Here is a 12500-nt window from a genome sequence, read left to right as displayed (position 1 = left end):
TTCTTTTGCTTTTGTAAGGCAAAAAAAAAAAGAAAAAAAAGTGTGGTTAAGGTAACATAGCCACACAAAATAGGGTAGGAAGGTAGGCAATCACTTTTTTTTTACACTTTTTTTTTCTGATGTGTACAAATTAAACCTACTTGACAGGGAAAGAAGTGTGCGACTCGAGCGCTTTCGCTTTCATTACGTTTTCTGCACTGTTTTTTTTTTCGTTTTGTTTTCTCACATATATGTAATAAAAAGTTATAGGGTCGGCCCCTAAAAATATGGTAGGTCGGGTTACCGTAACCACACCTATTTTTTTTTCAGGCCTAATTGTCCCAATCCTCAGCTATATATAGTACGTTTCTGAAGGCAAAAGACATGAACATTCGTGACTTTCAACATAGCTTCTTCCGCTTTTGTAGCTATCTAAAACCTCAGCTATTTAGTGCGTTTCTAAAGGCAATGGACCCGGAAATTCGTGACTTGCGTCTAACCATGATTTTGTGAACACAGTGACTTTCAACATAGATTCTTTTGCTTTTGTTGCCGTCCAATACCTAAGCTATATATATATAGTGCGTTTTTGAAGGCAATGGATACGGAAATTTGTGACTTTCAACATGTATGTATGGGGCGATTTATATAGCGCTTGACGTTCTCTAAGCGCTTTACATTTTTGCCGTGTGAGATGGAATTTTTTACTCAATAATTATATCACGCATTTACATCGGCCAGTAAATCTCAAGCCAATTAAGGCGAATATTTACTTTTCACGGCCTATTATTCCAAGTCACACGGGTATTTGGTAGACATTTGTATCTATGCCTATACAATTTTGCCAGGACAGACCCTTTTGTCAATCGTGGGATCTTTAACGTGCACACCCCAATGTAGTGTACACGAAGGATCTCGGTTTTTCGTCTCATCCGAAAGACTAGCACTTGAACCCACCACCTAGGTTAGGAAAGGGGGGAGAAAATTGCTAACGCCCTGACACAGGGTCGAACTCGCAACCTCTCGCTTCCGAGGCAAGTGCGTTACCACTCGGCCACCCAGTCCTTAGCTTCTTTCGCCTTTTTAGCTGTCCAAAACTTCAGCTATATAGTGCGTTTCTGAAGGCAATGGACACAGAAATTCGTGACTTTCAACACAGATTCTTTTGCTTTTGTATCTGTCCAAAAGCTCAACTTTAATTATAAAGAGCGTTTCTGAAGGTGATGGACACGGAAATTCGTGACTTGCGTCCACAGTACGACACTTTTGTTATTATTTGGAGATATATATTTAGGATATAGATGGAAAGTAAATTTTCTTTCAAATGCTCTGTTAAAATTAATGTACTGTTTCAGTTAGGGTTGTCCTGTGCAGCCAATAAACCAATTTTTCTGGCATAAAAAGATGCCTTGTTCTATCCATTTCGGAGCCTCACAGGCGTTTGAGTTGAGAACAAGTGCATCTTTGTTTGAGAAAAGCAATGTTTAACGTACGCCGAACTCAAACGGATTTTTTAATTTTTAATTTCCATTGCACAGAAATTTAGTACAAGATTTGTTGTAATTCTTCAACAATAGTAATTATAGCAAAGTCATTATTGGTTTGATTAGTATTATCATCATTATTGTCTATTTTTATTTGTTGAGAGGTAAATACAAAATTTGCTATCTACGGCTGAGGAAACTCACTATGCATTACCCTGGTTTCCAATCTTCAGCTAATACGACAAGGCCGGGTAGTAGGTTTTGTTTGAGGTTGAAGTACCCGGATGATATAATTCTCTAAAAGTGGTACAGCAATATCATATGTTTTCTTGTAAATCCAAAATTCGCTGCCATCTACGGCTTTACAAACGCACTATACACGTGCATTTTCCTTCTTTTCAAGCTTAAAGCCAATCAGATTCACCGGGTAGGTTTCTTTGTGGGTAAAGTACTCGGATTAGATCATTCGCTAACAATAGAATGGAATTATCTTTCTTGTTCTTACGTATCAATTTACAGTTCACCGTCTACGGTTTAGGAAACTAGCTACACAAGTAAATTACCCTTCTGTCCAAGCTTCAGGCACACCGGGTGGATTCTTTCCGAATAGTTATCCAAGAGGGATATCAAAGGGGATAAGAATAGAACCTCTTTGGTTGTATGGCTAAATCAAATGTTTTGTGTGTGTGTGTGTTTTGTTGTGTATTTTGTACGGAACCTCTATGGTGGTATGGCTAAATTAGGGCCTATATGATGTTTGGGGGGTGTTTTGTAGTGTATTTTGCAGTCGTTGTTGTTGTTGTTGTTGTGCTTTTAAATCCAAAGTTCACTGTCAAGTCTTCGGAAACGCACTATACTATTACATGTGCAATGCCCTTCTTTCAAAGGTTCAACCGATTCGACAAGCCGGGTAGGTCACGTTTTGTTACGGGGTACAGGTCGCGGACTGGAATTTCGCCCCCAACCCGGAAGATGAATTGCACACTGTGCTTTATAGATACGGCAAGCTTGACTTTTCTTGTTTCTTTTCTTCGTTTCTATTTTGAAGATCGTGTGAACGCGAGCGTGCTGATTTCAGTGTAAGATATGTCTGCAGTGACACATTGTTATCTCCGGGCTGACTCTAGTGTAGTGTGTCATTTGATCGTGTTCAATGTGTGAGTAATACGTTGTGTATTGTGCTGCAGTGTCAGCTGAAGAGGGTGTATGTTGTGCGTTTCTTGCATGTGAGTTGTGACAATTAGCCGTCTTCTAGCGGTGAGTGGAAATATTTTGTCATTTGGTTTTTTAAAGTATGTGTATTTGTGTCTGGCTTGATGATAAGAGATGCACGCAAAGAAGTGTGTGCGTGTGTGTGTGTGTGTTTGTGTGTGTGTATGTGTGTGTGTGTGTATGTGTGTGTGTGACTGTGTGTGTGTGGGTGTGTGTGTGAGACTGTGTGTGTGTGTGTGTGTGTGTGAGTGTGTGTGTCTGTGTCTGTGTGTGTCTGTGTGTCTGCCGGTTATAAATTAGGTGTGTCTCTGTGTTGGACTGTCTGTTTTCCTGTCTACCTTTCTGTCTATCTGTCTCTCGTTCTGTATATCTATATGTCTGCAGTGGCCTTGTTCAAGGATCTTAGCCTAGCATAAGTCATTTAATAAAGTTTATTGTTGGGGCCTGACGTGCACTGCATTTCAATATTTGTAAGAGCAGTCTGGTTAGCGAAAGTTGTCACACGCTGTCGGCCTTTTTCTGACAGTGTCGCTTTGCATTTTCACCGTGTCAATTATTGACATGAGGTATTCTCCACAGCTGGGTACCATTAGTGACATGCTGTCTGTGTGTGTGTGTGTGTGTGTGTGTGTGTGTGTGTGTGTGGTGTGTGTGTGTGTGCTTCTGTCTGTCTGTTTGTGTGTCAATCCGTAGGGGAGGGAGGGGTAGGGTGGGACAAAAAACTCCTTTTTTGGAATATCTGATTCAATACTAAAGACAAAAACACAAAACTGGTGTCATTAGAAACTTTATTGAATTTGCCACAAAACAAAGAAAACAAAAAATAGATTTATTTAACCGACTCAGGACTGAGAATTCGCAGTTAAAAACGCAAACAAATGTGGGGCAGGGTGGAATATGACGGGGCAGGATGGGACATTGCTTGGGGCAGGGTGGAACATGACGGGGCAGGGTGGGACATATGAAGTTGTGTGTGAAATTAAAAACCTTTTACCAGCTAAAATAACGCCCTCGTGAGTCTTCATTGAAGATTTCCGATGATTGGTGATACGATCCCTGCAGAGTCCACCGCCTGTCCTCACTGAACAAACGCTTCTTTGAAGCTCTGGCTTTCTTGGCCACAGCTCGAGGTTTCTTGGGCACAGCTCGAGGTTTCTTGGCCACCTTTTTCTTCTTCGCTTCCATCTCTGCTTTTTCTGGTGTGTCCGTCAACACTCGGCTTCTGCCAAGCGCTTGACCGGTACGCTTCCTCTGCTTGGTAGCCTTTGGGTATGGCCTGATAACTCCAGGTGAACAGATCAGAACAGAGTCAGGGGAACGAGATGCGCTTCGATCAGGTGGACAGTCAGCAGCGCTTGGATCAGGTGGACCGTCAACAGCAGCGCTTGGATCAGGTGGACAGTCAGCAGCGCTTGGATCAGGTGGACCGTCAACAGCAGCGTTTTGGGCGGCTTGTGTTGAAGTTTCAATGGGAGTGGTTGATTGTTGACAGGGTTTGTCGCTGATGTAGCTTTGGTAGAAGTCGGTTTCTGAAAAGACTTCGGTATCCAGTGGGCAGATGCCCGTGGACTTGAAACCACTGGTGATGTTCTGAATTGTGAAGGCACAGTTATATGCAGTGCCAAGGATTCCTGCGACGTCGTGGATCGTCTGACATTTTCCAGGGTTCTTGTACATCCATGAGGTGATCGCTGCGTTGTACTGCCTCTTCAGCGGGTTAAAGACGGTCTTGGAGCCTGTGACTACAGTGGGGAGGGAGACTCAACAGCACAATGCCGTTGTCTCTGTAGTAGTCAACTGCTTCCACTGAGATGTGGGATACATGATTGTCTAGAATGACAAGGACTTTGTTCTCCACCGTGCATCGAAGATGTTTCTGAATATGGTGGAGGCACTGAACGAAGATCTCCTGCGTCATCCACCCGCTTGGGTTACAAAAGCCTTGGGTGCCTGGTGGTGCACTGAAGAGCATATGGTTCTTGAAGTTTTTTCTTGGGAACACGAGGCAGGGTGGCAGGCAGTTCCGATGCCGTTGATGATGCCCAGCATCGTAACTGTCTCTCCACGCTCATGCGAGACCAGTTGTGCGACCTGCTGGACACCAGCCTCAGCAACCACCTTCTGAGGCCTCTGGGAGGTGGTTAGTGCCGTTTTATCTACATTGTAGATTCTTTCAGGCGTTAGGGTGTGTTCTTGGTACAGCCGCCTTACTTTCTCAAAGAAGGTACCAACATTGTGCTTATTGAATGCAGTTGCTCTTGCAATGCTGGTCGCCTCAGGGGTTCTGATGCTGAGCTGACGATGGCGACTCTTGAATGCTGTCACTCAGTCTTTTCCGTCTTGTTTGTTTTTCTCCCAGTTGTCTGGAACACGATTCCCATTTCGAATGGCTAGGGTGTAAGCTAATGACTTTACAGTCGCAGTGTCTAGATAAAATCCAATGCGTGATGCGGTCAGTAAGTACTGAACTAACTCAACTTCCTCTTCAATGGTGAAAATCAGCCTTGACTGGGACATCTCACGATATGAGGCCAGCTTCTTTCCTTCGCCATCTTTCCTCACTGCTCGCCATAAAGAGGATTTTTTAATTCCAAATTCTTCAGCGACTTGTCGGAAAGACTGGCCTTTTCTGACAGCCATCACTGCTTTGTGGACTTGCTGGACATTCTCAGTAGATCTTTCTGTCCGGTCTGTTTTTCTTTTGTATGTTCTCACCATCTGAAAGTGGAAAGAAAATAAAAGGAAACATTTACTTATTTGTTTACTTATTTATCTATTGATTTATTTATGTATTTCAATTTCACATCCTTTGCAAATAGTGATTTTAGACGAACAAGAACAATACCGAAAAAAAACTTGAAAAGAAAAACAATAACCATAAAAGTTTCAACTGAAAAAATATTGATAAAATTAGTGATATGCATGTAAAACAAACAATAGATTATTCATTGTTTATAGACTGGAAGAAATTTACGGAGAGGGGCAGGGTGAAACACCCCAGGGGTAGGGTGGGACACCCAAGGGGCAGGGTGGAACACTGAAGGGGCAGGCTTGGACTGTTCCACCCTGCCCCGTCCCACCCTGCCCCTCAGTTGATCAGTGCAATTAAATCTAAAATTGTCAAGAAAACACAGAATATTGAAAGTAGCATCCGGCAGCATAATATGCCTGAATAATTTCTCTCTGCAGGTGTCAAGTCAAGTTAATTCTTGTCAAGTCAAAACAAAGGATACAAAGCTTGCGCCTATTAGAGAGCTAAAAATGTACTTACGGTTGGAATCTGGATAATATTTTCTGCCTCATCAAAACCAAACACGACTGTCTGCAGGACTTTGGCGCCAGACACTGGTCTTGGAAATCACAGCTTGGCGGGAAAACAAAAGTCCCGGATAAAGCATCGCATCATCACTAAAATTAGCCTGTTCTACCCTGCCCTATGTACCACCCTACCCCTCCCTCCCCTATGTCTGCAGTGAGCTGGTTATCTGAAGGATCTGAGCCTAGCGTGAGTCATTTGATAAAGTTGATTGTAAGGGCCTGACGTGCACTGCATTTCAATATTGGTTAGAGCAGTCTGGTTAGCGAAAGTTGTCACACGCTGTCGGCCTTTTTCTGACAGTGTCGCTTTGCATTTTTACCCTGTCAATTGACATGAGGTATTCTCCACAGCTGGGTACCATTAGTGACATGCTGTCTGTGTGTGTGTGTGTGTGTGTGTGTGTGTGTGTGTGTGTGTGTGTGCGTGTGAGTGTGTGTGAGTGTGTGTTTCTGTCTGTCTGTTCGTGAGTCAATCTGTATGTCTGCAGTGCGCTGGTTATCTGAAGGATCTGAGCCTAGCGTGAGTCATTTGATAAAGTTGATTGTAAGGGCCTTTGTCGCTTTGCATTTTCATCGTGTCAATCAGTTGACATGAGCTGGGTTTCATTAAGTAACATGCTGTCTGTGAGTGTGTGTGTGTGTGTGTGTGTGTGTGTGTGTGTGTGTGTGTGTGTGCTCCCATGCGTAAGTGTGTGCTTGCGTACGTGCGTGCGCGCGCGCAGGCGCGCGTGCGTGTGTCCAAAGACATAATTATAGACAGTTTAACAGATGATTGGCCCAACAGGCCACAACAAAAATGCGCGAGATAGGAAACAGAGAATTGACAACCACAACTTGTCTTGGCTATCTTATCTATACACAATGCATACACAACAGACTCGGGGGTTTCGCAAGACCTGATTATTACAGGACACCGCATCAAATGACGTTAGAGGCAATATTATTATTATTATTGTGATCATTTTTATGCGCCTAATCTAGATAGGCCTATAGCCCTAGGCGCTTACATATTAATTTCTGCCGTTTGAAATGGAATTTTTTACAGACAGACAGACAAACAGACATTTTTTTACACACAATATATAACGCATTCACATCGGCCAGTAAAGCTCAGTAGCCTGTTAGGCCTTTATTCCAAGTCAAACGGGTATTTGGTGGACATTTTTATCTATGCCTATACACTTTTGCCAGGAAAGACCCTTTTGTCAATCGTGGGATCTTTAACGTGCACACCCCAATGTACTGTACACGAAGGGACCTCGGTTTTTCGTCTCATCCGAAAGACTAGCACTTGAACCACCACCTAGGTTAGGAAAGGGGGGAGAAAATTGCGGCCTGACCCAGGGTCGAACACGCAACCTCTCGCTTCCGAGGTGCGTTACCACTCGGCCACCCAGACCACCCAATATATTATGTTCAGTGCACATGACGTGTGTGAGGTTGAGAGGAGGAGGTTGCTGGTATCTGGTATCTCAGTTGGTTGAGGACTGGACTTATATGATGCCCCAGCCAGATATGCTATCAATTTCCGACTTCCGTGGCACGCAAAATACCATGTTCATTCAGCCAGAATTGCAAGTGGCTGATTAAACCCAAACACGCACACACTTGGGTAGCGTGACTCGTGTTGATGCTGGCTTTCCACCAGCAAGGAGCGACCCACATCTTTACAGCGATGGGAAGATATAAGTTATGACATGAAACGAAATGTGTGTGAGTGTGTATATGTGTCTGTCTGTTTCTGGGTGTGTGTGTGTGTGTGTGTGTGTGTGTGTGTGTGTGTGTGTGTCAGTGTGTGTGTGTGTGTGTGTGTGTGTGTGTGTGTGTGTGTCAGTGTGTGTGTGTGTGTCTGTCTGTCTGTCTGTCTGTCTGTCTGTCTGTCTGACTATCTGTCTGTCTGTCTGTGTGTGTGTGTTTGTCTGTCTGTCTGTCTGTCTGTCTGTCTGTCTGTCTGTCTGTCCGTCCGTCCGTCCGTCTGTCTCTTTCGTCAAACTCTGTTCATCTAACTTCACAATTCTGAGGGAGTAACGGACAACGACGTGCACAAACAATTAACTCGGATGTATGTTTATGTTCTCGTTATGCTGCTGGCGTGATTACCAGTTCAAGGGGTCAGGCCTTTTAATTAATTGTATGCGAATGTTTTTGCACATTTTATAATAGTCGTTTGAAGGGTCGGGCTTTGTAAATTACTTTATGTGGTGGTGTAATTTGACTAGGCTTCAGATTTCGACTTACAAATTGGCAATATAGACTCAAACAGGTTCAGGAGTTTGGTTTGTAGTGAACCGGCTTGGTTTCCAATTAACTAATTGGCAGTATAGAGACTCAAACAGTTTTGTCTGAAGCCGGTTATGTTCTGTTGTGTTTAGGCCAAAAAAAAGGTCTGTTTACGGTAACATAGGCCAAAAGATTTTTTTTTTTTTTCCCAAATGCCAAAAAAAAGTCTAGGGTCGCGCAAAAAAAATAGGGTCGGTCGGGTTACCGTAAACAGACCTATTTTTTTGTGGCCTTATTGCTTACTTAATGTGTATTCTTCGTCATCGTATGTTGCTGGAAAGACGCTTTGTAAGGGTTAAAGGGTCATTGATTGAATTTCGCTCAAGAACGATTCGTTTACTTAAAATAACAAATTCGCATGAACAGACGGACGGACGGACGGACGGACGGTTGGATGGCTGGCTGGCTGGTTGGTAGTAAAACAATAACGGAATAATGATTGGATCGTTTACAACTACGATTGTATTCATAAAAAAAAGAACATGAATTAAAAAAAGTTTCTTTTTTTAACCAGACCGTCACCATGTCCTCTTTGGTTAGAAATAAAACCAGCACACTTTTCAAAGCCTCTCGATTGGAACGATCTCTCGTGTTTGGCAAAACTCCTTCACTTCTTAGAAAGTCATTCATGCGCAACGAGGCGATGCCAAAGCCTGGATTATTTAAGCGGAACATCAGGCGATCAGTACACGAGCACCACAAAGCACAAAAAGAGTCACTCCTCCATGGCAATAACGAACCCATACCTTTTCCCTCCTACCTCCCTCATTCGCACCTCGCCTCAATGAAATTGTCCGGAGCTTAGCACAGGGAAGAGCTATTTCGCACACTGCTATTTTACTAGGACACAGGGAGAGCGCCAGCTTCTAAAAAAAAAAATAAAAAAAAAAATTAAATAAAAGAATTAAATTAAAAAAAAACAGCGCAGAAAAAGGTGCGCAACGGATGCGCTGCAGATTGTGCGTGTTACGTTTTGCACATAATTATATGACGGAGCACCCTTTTGTGAAAGAGTTTTCATTGTCAAAGATGCAATAATCACTGGACAACAGCTGCTCTGTATTTAATATGTCTGAAAACCTAGGAAAAGATGCACATTATTTTTGTGGACGCCATACGCTTCACGATGAACACACACACACACACACACACACACACACACACACACACGCACGCACACACGCGCGCACACACACACACACACACGCACACGCACATACACACACACATACGCACGCACGCATGCACGCACGCACAGCACGCACATGCATGCACGCATGTACACACGCACGCACGCACGCACGCACGCACGCACGTACGCATTTTCAATGTACGAATTCACGCACTCACACTCACGCACACGCACGCATGCACGCACGCACGCACGCATTCACCACGCACGAATGCACACACACATACAGACACACACACACACACACACACACACACACACACACACACACACACACACACACACACACACACACACACGAACACACTTTCTTTCCCCAATGTATGAAAGCTGTACCCAAACATGTCGAACGTGTGTGTTTTCATGCATACCACTTTGTCGAGGAAGTAAGATAGGCGAAACACTATATAGATAAGAAAGAGTATAGTCACATGGCCTTCTCAACGTTACCTTTAACTACAAGTCGCGTAAGGCGAAAATACAACATTTAGTCAAGTAGCTGTCGAACTCACAGAATGAAACTGAACGCAATGCAATGTTTCAGCAAGACCGTAGCATCGTCAGTCCACCGCTCATGGCGAAGGCAGTGAAATTGACAAGAAGAGCGGGGTAGTAGTTGCGCTGAGAAGGATAGCACGCTTTTCTGTACCTCTCTTCGTTTTAACTTTCTGAGCATGTTTTGAATCCAAACATATCATATCTATATGTTTTTGGAATCAGGAACCGACAAGGAATAAGATGAAAGTGTTTTTAAATTGATTTCGAAAAAAAATGTTGATAATAATTTTTATATTTTTAATTTTCAGAGCTTGTTTTTAATCCAAATATAACATATGTATATGTTTTTGGAATCAGAAAATGATGGAGAATAAGATGAACGTAAATTTGGATCGTTTCATAATTTTTTATTTTTGTTTACAATTTTTAGATTTTTAATGACCAAAGTCATTAATTAATTTTTAAGCCACCAAGCTGAAATGCAATACCGAAGTCCGGGCTTTGTCGAAGATTACTTGACCAAAATTTCAACCAATTTGGTTGAAAAATGAGAGCGTGACAGTGCCGCCTCAACTTTCACGAAAAGCCGGATATGACGTCATCAAAGACATGTATCGGAAAAAATGAAAAAAACGTCTGGGGATTTCATACCCAGGAACTCTCATGTCAAATTTCATAAAGGTCGGTCCAGTAGTTTAGTCTGAATCGCTCTACACACACACACACAGACACACATACACCATATGACCCTCGTCTCGATTCCTCCCTCTACGTTAATACATTTAGTCAAAACTTGACTAAATGTAATAAATCCTTCTATCACCATATCAAAGTCATGTACAACTTATATGTGACCCTCCACCACGAAATGAGTCGCATGTCACCTTTGCATGATTTTCATATTTTGTATATTTTCCTGAAGAGTGTTTTATGCTCTATCCAGTGGTGAAAACCGTTTTAGAACAGAGCCAAAACTGTTTGAGTTATAAGCCTGTGACTAAGGTGACCCTCACACTGTTACCAGTCACTCCCCGGACTTACATTTAGCCTAGCGCAGAACCGCGCGAGGTGACATGAGACTTATTTCGTGGTGGAGGGTCATATATATATCCTCTAACGTCTTATGATAAGCTCTCCTGTTATTATCAGGCGTTACGAAACCAACAAGTCTGTTGTGTATGTATTATGAATAAATAACTAAGACACGCTGTGCTTGTCAATTGTATTGTACTCACCACGTACACTTTTTTCTCGCCTGTATGTATATGGACGCATACACGCACATACACACACACACACACACACACACACACACACACACACACACACACACACACACGTACATACACACACACATACACGTACACACACACACACACATGTACACACACACACACACACACACACACACACACACACACACACACACACAGTCACACAATCAATCAATTAATATGAGGCTTATATCGCGCGTATTCCGTGGGTACAGTTCTAAGCGCAGGGATTTATTTTTTAATTTTTTATTTTTATTGGAATGGAATTCTTTTACACAATAGGCTACATCACGCATTCACATCGGCCAGCAGATCGCAGCCATTTCGGCGCATATCCTACTTTTCACGGCCTTTTATTTCAAGTCACGGGTATTTTGGTGGACATTTTTATCTATGCCTATACAATTTTGCCAGGAAAGACCCTTTTGTCAATCGTGGGATCTTTAACGTGCACACCCCGATGTAGTGTACACACACACACACACACACACACACACACACACACACACACACACACACACACACATATATATATATATATATATATATATATATATATATATATATACATACACACACACACACACACACACACACACACACACACACACACACAGAGGCACGCACGCACGTACGCACACACGCCGTCACGCACACAATTCACAATACATAAGTAAAAGTAGTACCCGTACATCGAGTCATCTCTTCCTTCGTTATAGCACACTTTCAACCCTTGTTGATTTGAATCATCTATTTGTCTTGTTTCCTTTTTTCAGGGAGCGAGCGTCGGGTTTTGGAGCAGACTTGTTCACACGCACGAGGCCTTAATGTTGTTTTAGTCAGGCCGACATCTACAGTGACGTCACTGTGGACCAAACGTCAGAATGGATGACCTGGCAGTTCTTCCTGACGTCACCGGACCGGAAGTCTTGGAAACATTGATGCGGAGATTTGAAAAAGAGCAGTATTTTGTAAGTAATGCCTTTAAACTCTCAGACTCTGCATATTAAAGCCTGTGTGATAATCTAATTATGGGCATCACACACACACGCAAACACACATTCGCTCGCACGCACGCTAGGACATACAGACACACAGACAGGCACACAGACATACAGACACACACACACACACACACACACACACACACACACATACACACACACAGACACACACACACACACACACACACACACACACACACACACACACACACAATATATTAACAGCTATTGTGTTTTCAGAGTAGCAATAGGGCCCGAT

General features: G+C 42.9%; 1 protein-coding gene across 1 annotated transcript in view; it reads left to right on the top strand.

Annotated features, from left to right (window-relative positions):
- Window positions 1–2451: 2451 nt before the first annotated feature.
- LOC138954188 (unconventional myosin-Id-like) overlaps window positions 2452–12500 on the top strand; it is a 44021-nt gene continuing 33972 nt past the window's right edge. Inside the window, exons 1-2 of the mRNA XM_070326086.1 lie at window positions 2452–2720; window positions 12014–12208. Of these exons, the coding sequence (XP_070182187.1) occupies window positions 12122–12208 (87 nt within the window). The 5' untranslated portion in view covers window positions 2452–2720; window positions 12014–12121. The remainder of the gene's footprint in view (window positions 2721–12013; window positions 12209–12500) is intronic.

This window comes from Littorina saxatilis, unplaced genomic scaffold (genome assembly GCF_037325665.1).
Source record: "Littorina saxatilis isolate snail1 unplaced genomic scaffold, US_GU_Lsax_2.0 SUPER_17_unloc_1, whole genome shotgun sequence".
Lineage (NCBI taxonomy): Eukaryota > Metazoa > Mollusca > Gastropoda > Littorinimorpha > Littorinidae > Littorina > Littorina saxatilis.
The sequence above is the reverse complement of the archived record's forward strand: the minus strand, read 5'-3'. Positions and strand labels throughout refer to the sequence as shown.